General features: G+C 29.4%; 3 protein-coding genes and 3 pseudogenes across 3 annotated transcripts; 2 read left to right on the top strand and 4 right to left on the bottom strand.

The window, feature by feature from the left end:
* Positions 1–1,106: 1,106 nt before the first annotated feature.
* Positions 1,107–4,913, top strand: LOC149888158 (uncharacterized). The gene has a single exon (XM_090088234.1). The coding sequence runs from the start codon at positions 3,350–3,352 to the stop codon at positions 4,844–4,846; it is 1,497 nt and encodes a 498-aa protein (XP_089944360.1). The 5' UTR covers positions 1,107–3,349; the 3' UTR covers positions 4,847–4,913.
* LOC149888157 (uncharacterized) lies at positions 3,857–6,624 on the bottom strand. Its single transcript, XM_090088233.1, has 2 exons — positions 4,538–6,624; positions 3,857–4,403 (listed from the first exon to the last, which is right to left on the bottom strand). Exon 1 carries the CDS (start codon positions 6,540–6,542, stop codon positions 4,878–4,880), a length of 1,665 nt encoding a protein of 554 aa, XP_089944359.1. The 5' UTR covers positions 6,543–6,624; the 3' UTR covers positions 3,857–4,403; positions 4,538–4,877.
* Positions 6,625–9,300: 2,676 nt separating this feature from the next.
* Positions 9,301–11,161, bottom strand: LOC149888156 (ATP-dependent DNA helicase PIF1-like). The gene is made up of 5 exons (XM_090089011.1): positions 10,981–11,161; positions 10,230–10,661; positions 10,003–10,175; positions 9,736–9,789; positions 9,301–9,345 (listed from the first exon to the last, which is right to left on the bottom strand). The coding sequence occupies exons 1-5, from the start codon at positions 11,159–11,161 to the stop codon at positions 9,301–9,303; spliced, it is 885 nt and encodes a 294-aa protein (XP_089945137.1).
* A 3,511-nt stretch (positions 11,162–14,672) lies between these two features.
* On the bottom strand, positions 14,673–16,521 carry LOC145200819 (uncharacterized; annotated as a pseudogene).
* A 4,427-nt stretch (positions 16,522–20,948) lies between these two features.
* Positions 20,949–24,437, bottom strand: LOC149888154 (uncharacterized; annotated as a pseudogene).
* LOC149888155 (U1 spliceosomal RNA) lies at positions 22,000–22,151 on the top strand (annotated as a pseudogene).
* Positions 24,438–26,584: the final 2,147 nt, after the last annotated feature.

The raw sequence follows: 26,584 nt of genomic DNA, 5'->3' as shown, positions 1-26,584 counted from the left end.
GCAAATTTAATTGTTCGATAAACAACTAAACTTGATGGATTAAACCTGACAAAAAGTTAGTTAGTATGCTTGTCGATAACAAAAAAACTAAAGAAACTGATCATGAAACTGCTACGGAAATTAATTATCCAATGGAAATCGATTATCCAATAAAAAAAAGCAACAAAGAAAATTATCTTGTGATGAAGAGTATGAGTAAGAAACTTTTGAAATGTTAAATATGCAATGTTGTATATAATATTGTATATAGTATTAGCAATGTTATTTATAGTTTATAGCAATGTTAAACATATGACAATGTTATGTATATAGTTTATAAAATGCAACACAAAAAAATTGTTTAAAAATATATCAACGCAACATATGTAAAGATTCGACACAAAATCGTTTTAAAGCAATACGTGTAAAAAGGAGCATATTTTTATACATCCAAAACGCCTTGGTCGTCAACGACATCTTCAGGAGATTCTAAATCGGGATGACTAAATTTCACTAAATTGCCTTGATTCATTTCTTTCTTTAATCGATACTTTAAATACGGTTGTAAAACTTCAGTATCAAATTGAAACATGCAAAATTCCTCTCTTTTTAACACTTCCTCTTCTAACTTAATTAAACGTTGAATGTTTTCGTCGCTGCAAAGTTCGTTTTCTTTTAAACTCTTGTTGCTTTCTTCCAACTCTTTTAAACTGTGACAACCTCTAACGAAACAACTTAAACCGCTATACCAAGTGTACATTTTAGAAACAGTATTGTTTTTTGGCATAAACTTCAGTCGGTATTGAGTTATTCTAACGCCTTTCATATTAAGTGTTATGCGGTTTTGAAATACCGTTTGTCTTTCACTTTTGTTATCCTCTTCAACGACGTCAATAAAATCATTATCAACGTTGTGATAATAATCATGTTCGTTGCAAACAACATCCTCACCGTTATTCATGTAAAAATTGTCAGTCAACGCTTGAAAATAATTTAAAGGAGTCAATTTGTATCGAGGATAACCTTTGGCTCGAATTTTTGTTAAAGATGACTCAACAAAATAACATTTAGGAGCTAAAGCTACCACGCAACGAATGTCAGCAGGAGGAGGATATTCGTTTTGAAAATGTTTGTAAGCTTTGGAGTGTTCGTTGTTGTAAAAGGGATGAGTTTTTGGATAGTTGGAATAGTCCATTTTTGAACGAGTTCTGCAATCAGAATAAAGCATTTCCTCAACATAATGGCTAAACGTTGTTTTGTTAAACATCTGTTTATTGTCAAGCAAACGATAAAACATTAAACAAGCAGAATCCGTATCAGTCACCATCAATTTGGTGTGTATATTGTGATCTGCGGCCACTTTTTGAACGTTCAATACAAATCCACCAATGCTTCTTTTGGCTTCGTCTAACACTTGAGAAGCCATTGCTCTTAACGAACGATTAAAACGACGTTTGTTTCTTTCCACAATTAAATAACCGTTGTTATCACTTTGTCCGCCGTCACCCAATCGTCCCAACTCAAATAAAATATTGTCGGCATTGTCGCCCAACACACAAATAGTCATAGTGTCTAAGCATTTTTTGCGTCAGACTTTCTCGAAACCACTCGTTGTAAACATGTTCTCTCTCGCGTTGATCAGCTATTTCGATAACTTTGTCTTCAGCGTTAATGCAATAGAAACCTGTCGGATGATCTACAAAATTTCCATTAGCGTCGTACAACAACTCTTGAAAAGGCAAACTAAGCATATTTTTAATTTCAACATCGGCATAGTTTCTCTTCAGCAAAATATCTCGACACTGTTTCACGTTGTCAATAACATACACTAATTTAGACTGAGCGTTCACTCTAATACCCATTTTGCGATATTTCTCATCATCCATTGCCAAACAACCGTAGTGAGCGTTTGTTCGTAATTTAGCATTGGCATCGTTTATTTTGTCTCCTTTCTTTAAAGCTTCTTGTCTTTGTAAAATGTTGCTAACCACTAACTTTTTGGCAAAAGGAAAAAGCCACAGCCCGAGAACAAAATAAACTTGAAGCAAAACACCGCCACACTCTTCTACTAAAAATTTGAGCAAAGGAACGCTTACCACGTTGTCGTGCTTGTCCATTTTCATCACTAGTTTTACTTGTTTCTTAACAGGAGGCAATTTAAAACATTTTCTGTAACGATCATATTTTCGAAGTTGCAACAAATCTCTTGGACCCAACTGATAAATTTCAGCCACGTCTTTTTTCACGAGACAAGTATACAAGCCCAACAAAGATAGAAATCGAGGATCGATTTTTATGCGAACGTAACACAAAGCTCCTTTTGAAAAACCGTAATACGTATTGGGATGATAATACTTATTTAATATATCTTCTAAACTACTCATTGTATAGTCAAAAACATAACGCATTTGAACAGGCACTGGTTCCTCTTGCGCTCCACCATACTGACCATTTTCGTCAAACATTTTTATACACGTTTGCAACGTTGTGTTAATTCCATTGTCCTTTAACCAATCTTCAATGCAATCCGTATCAACCATAAAACGTTTGCCGTTTGTTGACATTCCGCCTTTCATCCAACTATTAATAAAGCGATGATGTTGGGAAGGCGGATACTGCGCCGCAACGTTGCACAAAAACTGATTGTACATTCTCGTAAAACGAAATACAGACAACTCGTTCAACATATGAAAACCGGTGTTCTCAAAATTTTTACTATCGTAGCTATGCAACGTAACCAACAAAGAAACACCATCCAACACCGTGTAAATTTCCAACAATTGACGCAAAGTTTTCAGCTTCAAAAAAGTCCACATTTTATCCACCACGGCATAACTTTCTCGAATCTTTTTAATTTCTTCTTCAAAAGTCGACGTTTTAGACAACAAGTTTCCAGCAAATATTTCAATGGGAGGTGTTTGTCTGTAACGAATATCTAACAAACAATGATCAATATGCTGATAGGGAAATATCGTTTTTTTACAAAAACAATTTCGAAGAGTTTCATCAGAACGAAGTTCCACCATTTGCTGTTTGTTTATATAATTTTTACTTTTTAAATATTGAGTCATGGCGTCAATTAATTTGGTTTTTCCGTCTTCGTCTAACAACGACGTTGCAGCATCTAAGGAAGTGTTTAAAATGCGAAATGAGTCCACAAAACGAACATTACCCATTATCAAATTACGAAATTTGTGAAAACTGGACCCGATGATTTTTAATTCTTTGAGATTTAAACAATGGACCGTTCCCTCTATAGAAAAAAACCGCAATGCATTTTGGTCTTTGTATTCACCGAAAATAAACAAATCTGTGTTAATGCTTTTTAAAATATACAGTCAAGTAATTTAATTTAAAAAGACTTTTCAAAATGATTTCAAATGATACAATATCTTGTGATAAACTAATAACTCATTCTATTAAAGAAGATATTACTGTTGAGTCAACAACAACAACAAAATACCGCGGTGGCATAACTTGTTGTGTTCCATTATGCAACAATAATTCGCTCAAAAACAAAAACTTATCGTTTTACATCATCCCAAAGGAAAGTAATTTGAGAAAAAAATGGCTATCTTTAATTAGTAGGAAAAACTTTGTTCCTTCTACTTCTCATCGGGTTTGTTCAGTTCACTTTATAGGAGGAAAAAAGACTTATATGAACAACTGTCCATCTTTACTGTCAAAACAAGTTAAAGACAACATAAAAAAACCAAGAATCACAGTAAATAGTTCTATTGGATATAAAAGAAAAATAGACGAAATTGAAAACGAAAAAAATGATGTTAATTTTTCATTTGAAGAAACCGAGTCTGAAAAGTTAAAAAAAGAAATTATTATCCTAAAGGACAAACTGAACATTATAAAAACTAAAAAGAAAGAAATGAAAAATATTATTATGAACCAAAATCACACTATCAATCAATTAAAATTTACAGTTGACAGATTTAAACATAATCAAGCCCACTTTAAATTTTATACTGGCTTTGAATCATACAATCTATTTAAAGTTTTACTAGAATATTTAGAACCTGCTGCAAGCAAACTTATATATTGGGGGTCAAATACAAACATTGAAAAAACAACAGACTTTAATTACAATAAAAAGGGAAGAGAACGCATAATGAGTTCAGAGTCTGAATTGTTTTTAGTTTTAACAAGATTTCGACTTGGCCTTTTGGTTGAAGACATGGCACTGCGCTTTGACATATCCTCAAGTCATGTTAGTAGAATCATAGTGACATGGACTGATTTTTTGCATTCTCAAATGCGTATGCTACCAATTTGGGCAACAAAACAAACTGTAAAAGAAACAATGCCAAAATGTTTTAAAGAAAAATATGAATCAACAAGGGTAATCTTAGACTGCACTGAACTGTTTATCGAAATGCCTACATCTTTTCGAAGCCAATCTGCAACTTTTTCTAATTATAAACATAAAAATACAGCAAAAGGATTAATTGGAATAGCACCAAATGGAGCCATAACTTTTGTTTCTGATTTATACTGTGGTCGTTTTTCGGACAAACAAATTACTAAAGATTGTGGAATATACAACCTGCTTGAACCAGGAGACAGTGTAATGGCAGATAGAGGTTTTGATATTGCTGATGATTTACCGGAAAACGTTTCATTAAATATACCACCATTTCTAAATGGAAAAGCTCAACTCAGTCTAGAAGATGAGAATGAAACTAGAAAAATTGCTGCTGTTCGTATTCATGTAGAAAGAGCAATACAGCGAATAAAAAATTATCACATTTTACAAACACCATTTAAATTGTCTACGGCACCAGAAATTAATAAAACTTGGATAATTTGTTGTTATTTAGCAAACTTTTTGCCACAACTTGTTTCAGATAAATAAAATGTTTGTAAAAAATATAAAAACAATTAATCTAAACTGCAAATATATTTTCTTGCATAAACTCAAAGTAAAATTTAGTTAATTTTGGTAAAGTAGTTTTTTCCCATTGCTCTTTAAGAAATTTAATACTCTCGATAAAAACATCTTTTTCAGTATAAACTATAAAATCTAGTTCTGTGACCTCTAATAATGCCATAACACCTTGACATTGATAAAAATAAACATGATTTTGTTTAAGCATTGTTTTACCATCAACAACAGAAAGAAAAAATGTTTTATCTAGGCAAGCTTCAGCTATAGTTAAATCTTTTTTTGAATAAGGACATTTGATTTCAACAGCCCTTATTTTTTCATTTACAAATACAATTCCATCAGGGCTTGTACCAAGCCAAGGCCATTTTGGGTTTATGATAAATCCACATCTCGTTACTGATACGTTTTTTATATTTTCATACTTTTTTATTGCGGTGTTTTCATTTATTTTACCCCAATTACAAGCTTTGTTGCAAGAGCTTTTTTTATTGTTTTTCAAAATTCTATTCAAAATAGAGGCAGGAAATATACTTTTTTGTCTATTAATAACAAAACCAAAGTTTGAAGATGTCAAGCGTTTTTTTCTTTCTTCAAGCCATAAACTTGTAGATTGTGATAAAGTAGCTCTTTCCAAAGTCTTTATTTTCTCTTTTGATAGAACTAAATATTTTGTAATAAACTTTAATTGAGTTTCATCAAATTCAAATGAATCACTGAATTCTACTTCAAATCCATTAATTATGGTATCAACAAGATTAAACATAACATCAGAATTTAAATCGAGTTCTTTTACATTTAGCTGATATTCAGATATTGATGTTTCATAGTAGGACGTGGAATGATAATTGTTTCCTTTTAAAAGATTTGCAAATGCTATTCCTTCTCCTAGATTATATAAACTATCAGACAGTTTTTTAATTTTTTCATCACTTGGATTATGTGCAAAAATTGGGGTTGCACAAAAGTTTCTATTTCCTGATACAAAAGGACGCTTTCGTGAGTTGTTTAGATCCTTTTCTAAATCACTCTTTTCAAAAGAAACTTTAGAAAGTTTAATTGGTTCTGAATTTCTTCCTTCAGCAGGAACATGCCATTGTTGTAACACTTCTGTGCATGTTTTATCGAATGGTACAGAGTTTAAATTTAATTGCTTATATTCATTTAACTGAAATAATACTGCCGCAACATGCTTGCAGCATCCTCCCATACCAGCTTTACAATTACATTTAGCATACAAAATATCTCCTTCTTTTTGACAAAAATGTACATAAATAAGGTACTGATTTTTTTTCATTGAAGCTGAAACATTAGCTCTAACAAGAAAAGAATTTATTTCAATCTTGACATTAGGTTTTACAACTAAATTTTTAACGAAGCTCTCCTTAAATAGCTGATACCCAGAGATTTTATGCTTTGAAGCACCTCTAGCTCCGAAATCAGTCGAACTATCGTCTATAATTAAATATTTGTGTATTTTTTCTTGGCTTATATTAGGTAGTAAGGAAAGACATCTTGACCAAGTGCTTATTTGTTCTTGTACAACTTCTTCAGCATCTATTTGATTAAACTGACTAGATATTTCTCGAAATACTGGTTGAGAAATACTATTTGAATCATTTTCCAAACTAGTTTCATGGCTATTAACTTTGTTTATTGCTGACATGATAATATGTTTTGATAATTTGTTTATTTTCGGTGAATACAAAGACCAAAATGCACCGCGGTTTTTTTCTATAGAGGGAACGGTCCATTCATTACGCAGGCATACAAGTTTTTTTTTATTTTTTCGACGTCCACGTTTAGGTTCGAAGAATCAAATAACGACCGATAAACCGGCAAGTTTAAAACGCTCGATATAAAATCGTTTATCATCACTTTGTTATCAAATACACTGTTGTGAGCAAAAACGTTAATTATCTTACACACTTCGCCATAATTTAAATTGCAACTGCGATGAGCTACTTTCAAATTCTGTCCTGTATAATGATTGTGATCTACGCAAACAGGATCCGTGTACAAGTTTAAAATCGTTCGAACATAAAAAGAAAACTGATTTTGATTTTCTCTGGAAAGCAAAGAAAACAAATCGTGACAAACGTCTCCTTTGGCAACGTCTAATTTGTCAAAACCCAACATGATTTCTTGCCACAACGCCAAAAAACCAAACCGCTTATTTTGAGAGTCAAACAAAATCCACATGAGAAGCATCACTTGCATGTCGTCGTTTAGCATATTGAAATCCAACAAAGGTACATTTATTTTTAAAATATTTTTTCCATTTTCTTGTATTTCTTTCAGAACAGACTTTATCCAATAAGGTTCCATAGAGAACAGTTCAAAAACATCTGTCGTCGAAGTTTCGTTAGAATAGACAGGCAACAAAGCAGCATCATTAAAATATACAGGTAAGCGAGATGAACACAAACCGCCAAAACGACACAAACGTCGAATAACTTCAAACACACGTTCGCTGTCCATAACAATTGTTTTGCAAAACCACCCGTTCTGCATGTTTAACGAACTGAATCGATAATAATTTCTCAGAACATAATAAGCGTCCATCCACATTTTTAAATCTTCTTCCAATACCGTTTTGTCCGTTTCGCACAACAACTGTTGAATGTCCTGAGGCAAAGAAAACAAATTTACTTTGCTTGCTCGAAAAAACAGTTCGTGAGTAACATGTTCTTGAACAAAATCGTTATTATAATAAACGTTATGTTGTTCGGCGTTCAATAGAAGATCTTTGACGCACACGTTGTCCAATTTAAGTTTGCATATTCCACATTTTCCATTTTGAAGCTCGTACAAACGCTAACGTTCCGAAGGAGAAAACGTTTTTTTGCTGTGTTTTTCCAACAACTCTTGTTCCATATAAATTTGTACCACATTTATCAAACAAAACATATCGTTCATTAGCAATTGACCTCTGTAATTATTTTTGTCCTTTGAGTCGCTGTCCATGTAACGTTTGTATAACACTTCTCGATAGGCTTCCCACAATGGATTGCAATGTTTTAACAAAGTCATCGGCATGGAACTTAAAGGAGAACGTTTCAAAATGTCATCACGTTCTTCATAATAAAAAGACAAAGAACGAATTACTTTTCCTTCGCAATCCTTACCAAACGTTTCTTCGGCCACACCATCATCTGTACAATACAAACAAATGGTGTGACTATAATAATATAACTTACCGTCATATCTTACCGTTTCGTTATCATCTAAAACGTCTTTGTATTCAGTCAACGTTATGACAAATGTAATTAATATTCCTCCTAACATTCCATTTACTTTGACTTCCTTGTCCATCAACGAATTAAAAGTGTTTTTAGTCAGTTCTTCTATTTTAATCACAATTGTTTCTGCAGACACTACATCGTTCAAAATTACGTCCAAAGATTTAAAACCTTTATCTTTATAACGTCGGTTGCTGTCATCTTCGTATATTATTTCCACATACTGAGCTCCATTTTTAAACTTTGTCTTATTTTGTCTGCCTTTTAATTTCAACATGCTAATGTTTTTTTTGTTTTTTTTTTTCTAAATAAAAAATAAAAGCTATTTATTTAACACATTATTTTTTTTAATGTTTATTCAACACATTAGTTTATTCAACACATTAATTTCAACAAAATAGTTTATTCATTAACACATTAATATTTATTTATAACATTTAAAACAAAACATCATTTACATCCTCCATATCAGCATATCCTAAACTTAAAAATATATCCTGATTTTGATCATTCCATTTTAGTTTTGCTAACAAATCATTACGTCTTCGACTAAAAAAATTATAAATTTTTTTTTTACAATTTGCATCCGAATCAATAATTAAATTAAACAAAGCAGCGCAACGTTCATTATTTTTAGCAACGTCAGCTTCAATTCGTTCTAAATGGTGCTCTTCTATGTCCATGATTCTACCAAAACTTTTCCATTCACTACCAAACCACATGCTGCAACAGGCAACAAATCGAGCTCTTCCTCGAGATCGACATTCCTCATTTTTTTTTTTTTTTAATTTTAAAACATCGTATTCAGTAAAACGCTGCACATTTTCTACAGGCTTTTTTCATGTAAACTTTGTTTCCATTTTTTAACTTCGTTTTCGTGCATTACCCATCTTTGAACATCTTTTACTGTATAAAAATTGTTTTCAACGCAAGTTGTTTCCGAAGGTTGTTTAGTTTCTTTTACTTTATTGCTATATACATTTTTGCTGTCATTGTAGTCTTCAACGTTTTCCAAAGGTTGTTTTAATTTTACACCATCATCATCCTCATTTTTATTATCGTTCTCTTCATCATAATCAATACCATTTATTTTAAAATCCATATTTTAATACTTTTTTTTTTTTTTTTTTTTTTTTTTTTTAAAAAAATATTTTTGTTTATATTAACATCCATATATAATTTTTATATTCCTATCATGCTCAATTCATGTTCATATCCATTTATAATCTTAAAAAACATTTAAAAAAACATTAAAAATTTTAAAAAACATTAAAACTTTTAAAAAACATTAAAACTTTTAAAAAACATTAAAACTTTTAAAAAACATTATAATTTTTCATGTTCATATCATATTCAATTCATGTTCATATCCATATATAATCATGTTTGTCATATCCATATATAATCATGCCTTTGACATATACCAAACCCCGAACCATTCTCGTCAAGTAGCATATTATTTGAATATCTTAGTTTTGGTTTTATTTTCTTCATAACAGTCTTCATAAGATAATGCAAATATAACTTTACAAAAAACGCTCTTCCCCCAAATTCATAGTTTAAAATTTGTTTTGTCACTTTTTTTTTTTTTTTTTTTTTTTTTTGCATTTACTTAACAAAAATAACAACATAAGATAATGCAAATATAACTTCACAAAAAACGCTTTTCGCCTAAATTCATATAAAAATCATATAAAAATCGCAACACAAAAAAAAAAATTAAAAAAAAAACTAATCACATAATGTTATACTAGATTCGCATTGTTTTAACAAATGCAATTGTTCAAAAAAATCTGTTACTTCTTTGTTAACACTCAAATTATTTAATACTTTCCACAAATGTTGTTTTGAACACACAAAATAAAGTCTATCTAAACTACTCACTCGACTACAAGCGACATAAAATAATTCGTTTATATTTTGACCGTACAAACATTTTAAAGACAAATAAATTCCATTCAATGTTTTTCCTTGAGATTTATGAATAGTTGTTGAAAAACCCAATTTTAAGGGCATGCCAATTCGTTCTGCCGTTTTGTTATCGCCTTTAGCGAACTCTTCAAGTGTAAAAGACACGTCAACAGTTTAATTAACATTTTCGTTAAAAATACTCACAACGCCGTCCTTTACGCTTTGCACAATTCCCATCATTCCATTTACTAATTTGTTACTAACGTCTATATTTTTTGTTATCATAACAACGCTATTTACTTTAAGCGATACTTTATCAGGTATTTGAAAGTCGTTTTCGTTTATAACATAATCGTCATTCAACTTAGTTCTTTTGCTTTCAAAAGTATAACGAACAGAATTTATTTTTTTTAAGCGTTTTTTATTATACTCTTCTACGTCTGCGTTTTTATAAAACACACGCGAGTAAACAACATTTTTATGATCGTCTCGATCAATGCAACGTTTGCATAACACATTTATATTTGCATTGCTCAAAGCGCCATTTCTTATTTCGTTTAAAATAGAATAAAAATGTTGATCGTTTTCTTGTCTAAAACTTTTGTTTAAATCCACCCAACTAAAATTCGCTTCTGAAAAGCATTTGCTCTTAAAAAAAAAATTCTCCGTTAACAGGCGGCAATTGATACAGATCACCGCAAACTAACAGTTGAACGCCGCCAAAAAATAATTTGTTTTTTTTTTTGTTCTTGTGCAATACGATTAAGCAAATCAAATTGAAAACTATTTAGCATTGATATTTCGTCTATAATCAACAATTGAACAGCATTCCAATTTGTTCGAGTAGAATTACTTAAATTTTTATTACGTACGCCAAACATTTTTCAAAATCATTGTCGAAATCTTGTAATTTAGCTACGCCTAAACCAGAAAATGAATGAATTGTCATACCTTTTTCAAACAAACATGCCGCTACGCCGGTAGATGCCGTTACAAACAAACCATTTTTAAACTGTTTTATAATTTCCAACAACACATACGTTTTTCCGCTGCCAGCATTTCCAGTTAACAAAACGTTTTGTCGTTTCCATAAACAATACAAGACGTTATTTTGTTCTAAACTTAAAGCCATATACGCGTTTAATACGCATTTCTGTTTCGAGGTTTTTAAAAATTTTTTACCCTATTTATACGTTTTTAGCAGACGTTCAAGAATGTTTGTAAAAACAACGGCGTTTTTTGAAATCTAGCCACCTTTACAAATACTAATTGTCAAAATGTTATTAAGACGTTTATTAATCAAATAATCATATAATCATCTCAATTTGTTTTCTACAGGTACGATTGGGATAATTCGCAGCATTTTCATATCAGAAACATTGAAATAAATGGTTATACCAGCTTTGAAACGAAAGAAAATTTTTTTTATGTTAAAGGACTAGAAAAATTTTCGGCAAAAGAAATAGTGGAAGGATTAGTCCAAGAGATTGCAGAAAATCAAAATCAAAAATGGATACAAAGGGAAAGCAAAGCGAACGTGATTATGAAACCAACGCCCATGCCCTTTACGGTTACATATAACGACTCCCCAACGCCTTATTTTTGGACAGATACAGATCGTTTAACTCATATTTATGGAGATAAAGCGCCTAAAAATCAAAAAAACGTGACAAATATTAAGGGACAAGCTTTAAAAACATTTGCACACGATACTCAAGGCGAAGTAAAATCAAGAAACAGCAAAAGAAAAAAAGTCCCTAATCCTCAAGTTTCTTCTAAAAAAACAAAAACAGTCAAAAAAACAGTTAAAAAACCACTGGTTATTGAAGATGAAGAAGAAGAGCAAGAATTGGAAAACGAATCTTGCGATAGCGGAGAAGAAGAAGAAGAAATTATTCATAAAGCTTAATAAAAATCATTTATAAAGCTAAAATTAAATGTATGTTTTGTAAAAACATAATATATAAAAAAATAAAACGCAATACTTTATTAGTTTTGATTTAACTTTGTTTAAAGTAATAAAAACACCCGTAAAAAAAATGAAATGCATTTTTTTATATAAACAAATGTTTTTTAAAAAAAAAATGTTTATCAAGCAACAAATGCCGCCAAAAAAAAGAACACGTCAGCATAAAAAAAAATATTCCACACGGTTAAAAAAAAAAAGACAAAAGAAACGTGTTATTAAAGGAAAAGGTTTGGCTCAATATATCACGCCTCAAAACGTAACAATTGCCGGAGAGCTGGGACTTTCTCTTTTAAGTTTGTTAAAAAGGAAAAAAAAACCTGATACAATTCAATCAACTTTAAAACCTATCGTCACAAATATGGAAAAAACAGCGTCAAGCCGACAATTTACACAAGCAGACTTGCAAAAATTGGGTCTTTAAAAAAAGTTTTTTTTGCACATACGCATTTTTTAATTTTTTATCTCATCATTTGTTGTAACAGTGCTTAATCAAACAAACATAAAATGTTTAAAATAATATTGACGTTTTTATTTTTAACTTTGCTTTCTTGATAAGTTGCAAAAGTATTTCAACATTTTATCACTTGCAACGTGTTTGTTTGCGCAAAGGTTATATTATAGAAGTAAAAAAAACTTTTTTTTTTACTCATAATAAAATGTCGTTTTTAAAAACTAATCAAAAAAATGACATTGTTAAAGCTTTACGAATTTTAATACACGATCCAAATTTAATTGATTTTGATTATTTAAATTCTACTTTGTCTAATTTTAAAGAAATAGTTGAAGACGTATTGGTGGAACCGGAATTTCAAGCGATTAAAGAAAACGAAAATTTGCTACGCTATTTGTATGAACGTTTTGCCTACATACTATTCATACACAAATGGGAAGGATTTTTACTTTTTAAAAAAAGCAGAGAAAATTTCGAGCAAGATTGTCAAAACAAAGACATTAAAGATTTGGGAAATCGCACCAACGAACTTTTTAAAGAACGCTACGTTTCTTTTACTGTTACCAAAGATATTAAACACGTAGCATCGACAAGATTAAGAAGAGGTGCGTTAGTTGATTTATACATGCAGTTTCCGCATTTGGTTTCTAATCTTACGTTACCCAATTTAAAAACTTATTCGAATATCATGCACGTGCTTTATCATTATTGCTATTTTACGCTGTACACCAAAAACAAATTAGCTTATACTGTGCTGCTTGAAAGCAAATATTATCAACAAGGAAACACATTGACTTATTATTATACAACAAATCAAAAAGAAATTTCTTTTGACTACTTGGAAAAATATTTTCCTCAAGTAAACACAGTAATATTTTTAAAAAAAAATTTTAGCGAAAGTTATTGTTATAAAAAAATAGAAAACGCATTTTGCAGTGTAAACGGTAAAATGTTTTATAAAAAAAAATAACATTATATAACTTTGTTTGTATTTTTATTCCACATATTCCCGATATTGAGGCACACCTTTGCAATCGCCAATTTTATACATTTTAATCACGCCCTCTCCTCCACAACAAAAACAATTTTCCATAAAAGTTTTTGAATGTGCTTGTTCTTCTTCTTTTTTTTGTTTTGTATTTTTTTCAATCCACATTTTTATTTCCACTTCATGTCGACCTTTTCCATCGCACATGGAACACACAACGTTTGTAAAGTGTTTTTCATTTGTAACGTTACACGAAACAAGTTTTTCTTTTGTCATAAATATCTGCAGTTTGTTTGGAAAAACACTTTTTGTTTTTTCACACTCTTGTGATTTAACCAAAACTCTTCGTTTTGACATTTTTTTTTGTAACTTAGCGAGCTCCAAAACGTTTTTTTCAACAAATAATTTATCAACAATTTAAAAAAAAAAAAGTATTTCAACAATCCGCTAATGCAAACAAAAATTTAAAACAAACAAAAATCAAATAATTTTATTTACTTTTATTATATACACATGAACATTGTGTGTGTGTTTGCGCTAATCACAAAAAATATATATATAAAAAAATTACATTACATTTTTTACAATTACATTACACTCTTTAATGTTATGTATTTTTATCAAAGTTTGATAATCGTATTTTTTTATAAGAGCTCGGCAACGCTTGCTGCCGCACTCGTCACCTATGGCCATTTTTAAAGCCTCGTCAGGCTTGTAGTCTGGATCAGACTCATCAGAACAGTCTTCGTCAAACGAAGACATGTCCTCTTCAAAGCTTTCGACTTCATCCAAAGAAATGTCTTCTTCTTCTTCACAGCTTTCGTCCTCCGTTGACAATTCCTTACTCTCGTCCTCAATCAGAAAATCTACTTCTTCCTCGTAGGCACTCCTCTCTTCTTCCTTATCCATTATATTTTTTAAAAAACTGTTATACTTTGACAACTCATTCCCATTTAACGCACACAACTCTTCTTCGGAATCTTTGGAACCAGAAATCCCATATTCATCATTATTATTATTCTTTTTTTTTTTTTTATTTGTTTTTATCTACAATATACAACAAAAATGAAAGCATCATCGCTAACTTACATCACATTAACACAGTCGGCGGACCGAAAGTAATTATTACTAAGCGAACCGAATGAAACGTCTTTGCGGCACACATCAAAGCAAATCCTTTGCACTAAAGTTTAATAAAAAAAAAACATACAATATTCCGTATCCCGAAGTATATACTACCTATCATCATCTAGACTCTCAAGAGTTCTTAGTTTTCCACATTCTTCATTTCTCAACCCTTCACACCACAGGCAAGCTCTTTTTCCTGCATGGCCTGACAGACCAAACACAGCATTGACACACTTTAAATCAAATGCTGCAAAAAACTTGATATCTTGCAAATTGAGTTTTTCTAATATTATTCTTAAGTTATGGTTTGTATCAGGAATATCTTCAACTATTGCAAGAATTTGACAACGCTAAACACCACTATTCATGTAAATTGCAGACTTTGTACTTTCATGTGCATCAAAGACATTAATTATAACTTTCAAAAAAGATCCTCCACCATCCATAGAAATTCGTGCAAATGCTGAATGAAGGTTTAGAGCACGCTGATTTATCAAATCCAGTATGAAAGATGATGTCTCTTGAACATACACAAGATCCTTTGAAACTTTTCCATTTTCACTGTCTAGGAAACTTATCTGTAAAAATATTTAAATAATATCATTATTTATTTATACACTAAAAAATAGCCTTCTCATTCAACGACTTGTACAAGCATCTCCAGATTTGGAAAATTTAGGGATTAAAGCTTTAACACAAAAACGTTTAATATATATTTCATAAAAAAGATAACAATAATTTCTAATTTATATATTAGTCAATTTAATATTAGCTGCACTTAATTTTACAAAAAAAATTACTTTACTTAAAATGGTTACACATTATATAGTTACAATATTTGTATGTGTAGCCATCACAAATTCATGGTGGAGGATCTCTTTCTCTTTACATATATATACATATTCATACAAAATGTTAGAACATTCTGAAAAAGCACTTTTGTGATTAATACTTATAAATTACCTTTTCTACATTATAAAATTGTGATATGGATTCCTCAAGATCATTCAATATGCCAAAAATATTAGGTTCTACAGCAGTCTTATTCCCTAATCCTTTCCGAAGAGAAGATATTAACTGTTTGGTGTCGTTAATAGAAAGTTCCAATATTACTTGAAGTTCTTTTATGACCTGTAAAGATACTTATTTTACTGTTCTTCGATTTGCCTTGTTGGCAGGACATCCAACAGTTACAACCAATTGGTTTCCACCAGTTGATAAAGAAAAAGTTGCTCCTTTTGGAGTGCAGACAGCATTCATCTTATCTTTTAATAAACCTGAAGCAACTTGTTCAGCTTGAATGCTTTCCAAACTCTTGGCAAGAGAGATCACGTCTGTTACAGCAACTGAAGAAGAACAGTTGTGGGTGTGTTCAGGTGATAACATTGAGAAACATTTTCCACAGAGCTTTAAGTTATCTGGTGAAGAAGATATGATTGGTTCTGTTTCACTACTTTGGAGCATTGAAGCTGAATTCCTGGTCAACATTTTCAACTCAACCTTCAAAAGTGGTATTTAAATACATAATTATATAAAGATAAATGCTTCATTACAATGAATGATTAAAAATAAAAAGTGGTATGGTTTTTTAAGTAAAATATGATTCTTTTTGGGGAGTAATAGGCTTACTTTATAATAACACTTTAAAAAAATTAATAAGTTAAAAAATATTTTTATTTTTTAAATATGAGAATTACCTTTGATACTCTCTCCCCACGAGCCTCTGGGTGTATTTCCCGACTTCATCAAGTAAAGGTTTCTTCTACAACTAGAGCAAACTACAGTTGGGTAATTACAAATTTCAAGGGAATACCCAGGATATATATACAGCTTCATCAGATCTTCTATTGTTGAATTTTCAGGGTGTAAAGACTTGGACCTCGATCCAAAAAATTCCCAGCAGCAGCAAAAGTCATTTCGTTCAAAGACAGCAGTCGATGAGCTAGCAACAGCCATTTTCGTTTTTTAAATAAAATTTAATAAATGAAAATTGCTGCTGCTAGCTAATGATTAAAAACATTAATTAAATCCAAATAATAACACGGGTGTCTTGTTTCAAATAACATGATTTTATAAAAAATATGTAACTTAAAATACAATCTTTAGAAAAAGTTATTATAAACATTTTTTTGATTTTTTTTTTTAAATTAATTTCACAGTATCTGATTCTTAGATAAATATATGTAAAAGTTAATTGTATCACTTGATGGAAGACATCTGTTTTTTGTTTTTTTTTATTCTTGTATTAGACTTACGCTTTTCATTACCCACAATTTATGTCGTCAATACGACGACTTTTTTTTACCGATTTTTAGTAACTTTTTTAAGCATTTATTCAAGGCTTTTAATTATCATTTTTAATATGTTAACGATTTTGATTTTAAAAACATTTTTAATGATCAATATAAACTAATACTAAACTAATAAAAAAGGTTTTGGTTGAGTGACACGACATAAAACCTAGCGGTCTCTCTGGCTCACAGTGATGCTTAAACTGAAATTGCGAAAGCAAAATTTAAATTAAAAAGGTTTCTCTTGAGAAATTTTCTAAAAAGCCTGTCTGGAATAAAAAGGAATCGTCAGGAATACATGAAAAGTTATATGGAGGGATATCGTTCTGCTAAAACAGTTTCACATATCTCCAGTACAGTTTTTACTGATTATCAGTGCATTATTTATTTATTTTCATTAGATATAGATTATATATAGAATTTTTTTTTTTTATTATTTATAGATCATCAAACTGATTTGGTATCAAATTCATTGAATGAATCATCTGAAGCTATTTCGTTACCGGAAAACGAAAGTCGAGATGATTTTAAAAAACTATCTGTCAGTATTAGTGAGTACTTATCAGAAGGTGAGAATGGCAGTCAAGGTGATGAATCAAATGTTTGTAATTTTTCTAGTGATTTTGAATTAAGTGAGACTGATATTTAATCTTAACCCAAACCAGTATATATCATATGTGAAAAACTTGCACAAGTTGCAGTTAAGTGCTCTTGCGCCCACCTCCATTTAGCCTATCAGGAGCATATTTTAGGTAATCTTTCAAAAAATCTCGAATTGTGGATCTCGTACTCTCTGCATAAGTCGTCAAAACCGAATCTAAAAATAGAAAAAGAGTTAATTATTTAAAAATTTGTCTGACAAATTTTAATTGGAAATCGATCTGCAGATCGCCTACAGCTAGTTTCATATCAACAAGACTAAGAAATTTAAGGGCTGTTGGTCATATAAAATTTAAGCAATTGCCAGATACAGCATGATAAAATTTTGTCTTTTCGAAAGCTTTCTTTTTTCCTCTCTTACCTGCCATACTATATTTAGCTTGAAGACTATTTGACCTTGCCCTAAAAGTTGCAGAAAAGAAATAAAAATCTCATATGCACAAATTAAGAGTCTTGTTATCTGCAATTAAACTTTTTATTAATCTTTAAATAAAAATAAAAATATCCAACAGTTTAAATTGTAATGAATATATTTTCTATATTTAATAAATACATTAATATATGTATATATTGTCTATATTTGTCATTATTATTACATATCAAAATAGTATGTCTGAATTTCAAAACCGTTTCTAACTACAAAATGGTGGTAATATAAATATAATATCATTAGATATTATATTTATATTACCACCATTTTTGAAAACATTTATGTAAAACATTACCATTGTAAAAGTATTTTAAGAAAAGCAATAATGAAAAACACTTGAGAAGTATTTGGGAGTTTACACCTTCCCTATAGTGACAAAATGAACTTACCGTTGCATGATGCTTTTTATACTTGTTTTGTAATTTGTTCCACCGACTCGACTAACTTGGTTGACCTAAGATTTTGCAAGTTTCAAGTACACATTTTATAAAATTTGCTTGGTTGTTTATAAAATAATTATAAACAACCAAGTTCTTCATGGATTGCAACAAAAGTAGAGTTATGCAATAGAAGTTAGTACATTTTACTAACAGTTATAAGAACAACAATATTTTCCGAACCAAATCTAAAACAAATTGATTCACACAACTAATGCCATAACTTATTAGAGGACTCAGTCGAAGCTGGTGTTCAGGATATTTTAGTAAACTGAACTTATAGTCAGTTCTTTTTATTCAAGTTCATGAAAAACCATTCTTCCTTTCCATTCACCTTGTGTTGTGCACCGCTCACAACTAAAGTAACCAGTATGGCTTTTAATACACTTGAGAAATTGTCTTGCTGGAGCATCACATGTAAAATACTTTATTGAAACTAAGTAGGATCGATCATGGTAAATTAAGTGATTTTTAAATTATCATACTCTGTTAAGAAATCCTTCATGAAGTCATCAACATTATTTGGCTTTTTCTCACCACAATATAAGGCAACAATAAATGGGTTTAAAGTGCTAAACTTACAAAGAATAGGCCATAACTGTGTAGAAGAAGACTTAAACAAAGGCAAACCATCTATGTTAACAGTCAATTTTTTTTTTTTTTCTGTGTAACCATTATTTTCATTCAAGGCTCTTATGATTCCTAAAGCTATTCCAATGTACACATAACTCCCTCCACATACATTCACAGTTTCTACAGACCTTGGTGTTTTTAGTAAGGTTCTTGAATCATTTGGTAGTTCATTGGAATGACCATGTTTAGCTAGGATACCTAATACTTCATTTATTGCTATCTGTGTCAATCTATTTCGGGACGCCCAAGATGCCAGATCTTGCAATAGTGATGTTGTTTACAATTCATTATATTGCTTATCAGAAGAGTTCAATGTTTCAAAATCATTATTTGTACTAGATGCAGTTGTATCATAAGATGAATTACATGTGATATCAAAATCATCATAAGTACAAGAGGTTAATGTAACACTATTTCTAACTATTTGGTCATAACTCTTTAAAACACTTCCACCATAAACATAACTGTCAACAGCAACATTTTTATCAACAGAATAAGTATCATTTTCACTTTCTTCTTCTAATACCTCATTAACTAATCGTTTAAAACTTCTCCATTTACTTAACCGAGATGCCATTTTATTAAATAATCTAATTTCTATAAACAATTTTTCAGAAGTAAAACGCTTAACTAAAACTAAACCATTGATGAAAACTCATATAAGTAACTATTACTAACCTAAACTACTCAAAGCTAAACAACTTTTAATTAAGTGATTAATAAATAACTTAAGTAACATTAATTAATTTGTTAATAAGTATGCTGTTCTACATATTTAGTTATATTTAGTATTAGTCAAAAGCACATCAATTATATTTCTTTTGATATTTTTATTTACACATAATAAACATTATATAATGCTTTATATATTATATTATAAATAAAAAGTGTTTTTATATTAAAAAAACTTTGTTTATGTTATTATAAAAATACATGCTAATGTTTATGATAAAAAAAATTTATTATTTATTAAAGCAATTACTGCGCGCATAACATATTTGTTAATTACATAGCCTATGTAATAGGCACATTAATTATTTTAGTGTTTATCATTGTTAAGCACAAGACATTGATGAAGTAAAAAATAAATTGGAAACTCATTTAAATGAATACTAAAAATATATAACAACTGACCAACACTTTTATATTTGTTTATAATGTATATATTTTATACAATGTTATAAACAATTTTATCACATCGACTTCAAGTAATTAAAGTAAGGTTAGAAATTCGACCTGGCATTAAAATAGAACTTAGATTAGTTTTAGTATAAATGTAACGTTACATACTAAGAAGCGAAAAATTATAAACAAAAATAAACAGGTAGTGAAGTTTAAAGATTCTGAATTTATTCTCGCCTCGTGATACAAAATTAAAATTGTATCCATTATGTAATTATTAGAAAACGCAAATGGTTTAAGTTTAAGTTGCTTAAAACTATGATTTTAAGACATCAAAAAAAAAAATTTTTCAACGTTTACCGAACGTTGATGTAACGTTGATAATAATAAGAAATACGACGAATTTAAAGCTTATGAAATCAAACGTCAATAAAACGTGAGCATTACTTTATCTAGCCACGTTGATTATTTCAACGTTAATATAACGTTGGTATTTGGTGGATTGACGTCGTGACCAATAAACAACGAAAATCCAACGTTTAAATAACGTTGTGTGCTTGCTGGGAAGAGTTACCATAGATTTTTTCTTCCTTCTACTTTTTTCCTTTACAGATTCCAATTCTATTAAACTTTGTGGAAATCTAAATGTAAAAGAAGAATTAAAACTAACCATTTTTGTTGCCATACAGAGTGGAACTAGACATACACAGTTTAATGAGATCAGAAAACAGCGCCGGTGTTGCGCATACATGGCTGATGAGATCGTAATACATGGAGAAATTTTATTTCTGTGAGATCAAAACATTTTACTTAGGATCGGATGGTTATTATTGTCGGATGTGGATCAATCGGCAGTGCATCTTTATATTTGATGTCTGTTGTCAACGTTGGTGCTCCTTCTAACATTTTTTTTGTCAATTGTATAACCCCCATTTTTTCGGATTTACATTGAACAAAGAACTGAATAATAAATGTAAGTCTATTTACAGTGATAAAGTTTTGCTGTGCTATCTGGCGTAAAATATATGACTGCGCCAAGTCTGCTTTTATCTGTGTATGTTACAATTCTGCTTAATAATATCTTTATCTTTGTACATTAAGTAATTTTGTTAAAAGACAATTTTTTTACAACTTTCCAATTCGGTAGCTGGCATACATAGTTCTAGCTGTCGAAGTGTTTGCCGACTGTTCATTATCTTTAATTCTTTTATGAAATTAATGAACTGTTCTCGCATTTGACCTTTTTTTGACTTACGCTCTGTTAATATTGGTTTATTTTCTAAGTGAATTTCCGATATAGTCGCAGTCGGCAAATAGCGTTGAAATAACGTTGAATTAACGTTGAAACCAAACGTTGAATTTACGTTTAAGCAACGTTTTGAATGAAAGTTTTTTTCAACGTTGATTTATCAACGTTAAATCAACGTTCGGTTCAAACGTTAAATCAACGTTCAATCGACGCAAAATACGTTATAAGAACGTTGAATTTACGTTGAAACAACGTTTAGAATGACAGTTTTTTTCAACGTTGATTTATCAACGTTAAATCAATCTTCAATAGACTCAATTAATTGTGTCTATTGGACTATCAATGTATATTAAGCGTATAAAATATATTCAGTCTACAGTTAGACTACTTTTAGTTAAGTTTAGTTAGACATATATTAGTAAAGAAAAAGATAACATTTGTTTATGATATATATATATATATATATTTAAATATTACATATATTTAGATGTATTTGAATAAAATCAACACGAATTTCTTTTCTTTGCTGCCACCTTTTCGAAATGAGCGTATTTAAGGAAGTCAGACAATATTCCATCAATCAAAGTTTCTGTCGCTCCATCGTATATAATAGTACTTACCTGACGGGGAAGTAAACCTGATCAACATGGGGCTTCTTCCAGGGTGAGGCTCTTGCATTGCACTTCGCCTGGGCTGACCCCTGCGATTACCGCTAACGTCGGTAACTCGACCGTACAATTTCTGGTAGAAGCTTTCAAATCTTCCTTTTTTGATTTTACTTTATATTTTCTGTAAAAAAAAAAGAAAATATAAGGTAAAAATCAAAAAAGGAAGATTTGAAATAATGAATGGAAAAGTTTCACATAATTTATAAAGATATACCTTTAACAATGCCATATAAATTAGTGTTCTTAAAGCATATTTTTCCATCTTTGCCTTTCATATTCATTGAGGCCATAAGATTGTTTGAAAATATTCTAAATTTTTAAAAGATAATGTAACTGTGAAATGATTATAAATAAATAATAATTTTTCAAATATTTAAATTGAATTTATTATAAAATAAATTTTTTCTAAAATTATTAAATAAATAAGTTTTGTAAAAAGTAATTATGAATGTGATAAGAGCTATCAGTTAATTACCTCAGCATAATTTTGTGTATTCTATCTTTTGAAGATGTTCCTTCAATTAATTGTAGCTGATTTACCTACAAAAAACATAAAGTAAATCTAACATTATGGTTTGGGTCAAATATGATATCAAAACATTGAACTATTTCAGATCTCCAAGACAAATTTTAATAAAGTGATCCAGGATTTTTCTAGGACAAATTCTAAGTTCCGAGTTTTTTCCAGGACAATTTTTTCCTATATAATTCAAGAATTTTTTAATGTATTTAAGGACTGTTGTCCATCTTAACAATCTTTTTTTAACTAAAGGGTAATGTTCAATAACTAAATAACTATTTAATAAAGTACTTATTATAACTCATCCATGATGAGCGCACTTTTTCATCATCTAATGCTTTATCCACTTCAGTGAACTCCACTTCTGATAAAATAATCCTTATTTGGCTTACAAATTCACTATTAGAAGCAGGCTCAGTCACTGTTTCGATTTCGTATCTTATTTCTTATATTTGTAAGTAGATACAAAACTTTCTTTTGAAACTCTACAAATTTTGTTAAGTTTTACAAAATAACTTTAGTATTTGCATAGTAAAGAAATTTTTCAGTTTTTAAAACTTTTAAATCTTATATGAATTTTATATTTCTACAAAAAAAAATAAATTTAAATAAAAATTTACTTTAAAATATAAAATATCATACTGCCTTCAGACATTGGAAACTTATCAACTTTATCTAATTTCTGTAGTTTATTTCTATTTTTCTTAACTTCATTGTGTGAAGTTAAGAAAAATAGAAATAAACTACAGAAATTAGATAAAGTTGATAAGTTTCCAATGAAGTCACAGCACTTTGAAAACACGGAAACAACATAATATAAACATATGTACCATCTATAAACACAATAAATATCTTTAAATATGTATATAAGGTTTAAATATGTATATAAGGTTCTGTAGTTTATTTCTATTTTTCTTAACTTCATTGTGTGGTAAATTGTTTTTAACTAATTTCTTTATACAAATTGAACTTAAAACATATAGATTAAAAAAGCTTTGTCAACACTTTGTATCACTATCAGTTGAATATTACACTTTATATTATAATTGTATCTTTTTTTTTTTAAATAACACAATGTTATTTTAAATTAATTAAATAAATTTAATGAGACAATAAACTTTATCTTGAAAAGAAGAATTGAAATCTTTTTGGAAAAACTTTTGGCAAGGTGAGTTTAGGTTCTTTCCATACGCATCAACTTTTGGCTCTAAAATTATAAATTGAAGGTAAAATTAAGTTACACAAGATTAAATTAAGTTACACCACTAAATTATATATTTCATAAATACAACGACATGATAACATTTCATTGTATATATGAAATCATATATACAATGTATATATGATTTCTTAATAAACTTAATATATATATACATATATATATATATATATATATATATATATATATATATATATATATATATATATATATATATATATATATATATATATATATATATATATATATATGTAAATATGTATGTATGTATGTATGTATTGTATGTATGTATGTATGTATGTATGTATGTATGTATGATAATTCCAGCATATAAACTAATGCCTACTTGGAAAATAACCAGGAAATTCTTTTTGTTTACATTTTCTTTGTTTATATTTTCGAAGAAAATCAACATCCTCATTGTCACTTTTTTCTTCTGTGATGGTGAACTCAAAATTTTCACAATCCTGTTTGCTTTCTGTGGAAATGAAAAAGTTATAACAGCTCTCTCTCTTAGCCCATTAATTTTAAAAAAATAACTTTAAGAAATAGATGTAATACCAAAAGAGAAATTAACTTTTATTATTGGAAACTTTTCCGATTCCGTGTCATACTGAAAGATTATTAACCGATTTCGTGTCATACTAAAAGATTATTTCAATTACTTTTTGGGCTTTACTTATTTTACTTTAAACACCAACACAACGCATAGTTAATTAAAAACGGAGTTTTTTTGTCAACGTTGAAATAACGTTGAAAAAACGTTTAATGAGCGACGTTTAAATAGTAACGTTATTTTAACGTTGAGATTTGGTTAACCAACGTTGAAACAACGCTTCAACCAAATATCAACGTTGAAACAACGTGAAGATGCCGGCTGGGTTTATATTATTGCTTCATATATTATTGATCATTACCACGTTGTTGCATTCTAAAATTTACTGCTGCAAGTGGATCATAGATGTATAGTTGACAATATGTCGGCGGAACATCTTGATTTGGTCTTAGATTACCTATACGATGAAAAACTTGACCACATATTCTAAAACATGGCGGCCCATGGTTCACGGGTTGAACTACATTAGCTTCAAATGAAGCAAAAGAAAGACAGGCGTTATAATTTCTAATATATTTTTAAAAATTCAGATCGGCATTTCTATCTGCATAGTTTCCTTTAAATAAATCTTCTAAATCTTGTGGAAATGATGGAGGTTGCGACAAAACTTCCTTTCCATTATGGCAACATAAAAAATGTGTTTCGTCAGGAAATTTCTTAGCACCACAATGCTGACAAACATAATTCATTTCTCCTAAATAATTATAATCAGGAATAGTATTACTTCTTGCTATACAATGCATTCTTTCGTATCTAGCAGCATTTCTAGCATTTTGTCGATTATTAATTTCATCTCTTTCATTTCTGCGACGATTAACTTGCCTATTAACATTTCCATTTTCAACACTAATATCTGCTTCTAGCCTAATATCATCCATTTAAACTTCACTTTCAATTGAAAGTTATACGAATCAGGAAAGAAACGAATCCTGATGATTGCGATCTTTCCTATATAATTTCCTTTCTACTCTAAATAGCACACACAAATAATATTTAAATATAACAGACTGTCATTTAAATTAATTTATACAATACTCTTATGACTTTAAAAATATATATATCAGCTAGGAGATGTTTGAAAAAAAAATAGCTTAGCAAATAATTAAAAAAATTATTAAAAACATGCAATTCTAATAATAAACATACTGCTAACAAAGAAAAATTAAAAAAAGAAAAAAACGTTGTAAACCCTTTTTTGCAAACTTAAACATTATTTCTCAAAAAAAATTATTAGCAAATATTTTTTAAAAATTCACAAAACTTTACAATATTTTGTTCTTCTATACCATATAAATACATCATCTGATAAATCTAAAATAAAAAACGTAATGAATGAGTAAATAAATAAGAAAAACATTACATACAAAAAATGAAAATCTATGGACCTTATAGAGAAAAGATGTAATGATTTACCAGAGTAGGAGTTGTAAAATTTTAATATTTTATGTTAGCTTTTACAAAGTAATTCATGCTGGAACATCATGATTCCAGAATATTTATAGCAAAATCATGTAGTAAACAGCACTTAAGACAAAAAATTAAATTGATATAAAACAAACTGTATATACAGCAAAATAATTTGTATTGGTTTTTAGATTATTGATTTTTAATAAAACTTCCTATCCATTTTTAACAATAGACACTAATATGAAGATAAGCCAAATGTCTACTAACTCAATAGATAACAAAAAAAAATCACAGCAACAACAGAACAATAGCACACACCATAAGTTAATATTATATATATGTATATAATAACTTAAGTAAGATAACATTCATATAAAACAAAACATAAGTAACAACATTACGCAAAATGTTATTAAAATACATTATAATGTATTTTTAAAATAATCTTTAATAATACAGGCTTGAAAACAGCTAGACCTAAAGCAGTAACAGTTTGACACTTAACACCATCGTGTAACCCTCTGTTAAAAGTATATCACTTGGCAGGCAAAGTTGACAAATCTTGCTCTTCACGTTTACCAAGTCACAGCACTTTGAAAACACGGAAACAACATAATATAAACATATGTACCATCTATAAACACAATAAATATCTTTAAATATGTATATAAGGTTAAATATATATACCTCATATACATATTAAAACACATTTTTCAAACAGTTATATAACACATATCAACCTATACACAAAGAATAAAAAAACACTT

This window comes from Hydra viridissima, unplaced genomic scaffold (assembly GCF_058129835.1).
Source record: "Hydra viridissima isolate aposymbiotic clone 2 unplaced genomic scaffold, HvirCarnegie_v1 scaffold_5, whole genome shotgun sequence".
NCBI classification, from domain to species: domain Eukaryota; kingdom Metazoa; phylum Cnidaria; class Hydrozoa; order Anthoathecata; family Hydridae; genus Hydra; species Hydra viridissima.
Note: the sequence above shows the minus strand (reverse complement) of the source record. Positions and strands in the feature narration are given on the sequence as shown.

Bases quoted from the DNA above. Each gene is read 5' to 3' on its own strand.
- LOC149888156 (XM_090089011.1), bottom strand. From the start codon at position 11,161: ATGGCTTTAAGTTTAGAACAAAATAACGTCTTGTATTGTTTATGGAAA. The intron at 10,176-10,229 runs GTATTTTTAACG...TTACACTTGAAG, and splicing joins CGTAAAGGACGGCGTTGTGA to AGTTCGCTAAAGGCGATAAC. The intron at 9,790-10,002 runs GTGAGTAGTTTA...ATATGAATTTAG, and splicing joins TTTATGTCGCTTGTAGTCGA to GCGAAAAGCGTTTTTTGTGA.
- LOC149888157 (XM_090088233.1), bottom strand. From the start codon at position 6,542: ATGTCAGCAATAAACAAAGTTAATAGCCATGAAACTAGTTTGGAAAAT.
- LOC149888158 (XM_090088234.1), top strand. From the start codon at position 3,350: ATGATTTCAAATGATACAATATCTTGTGATAAACTAATAACTCATTCT.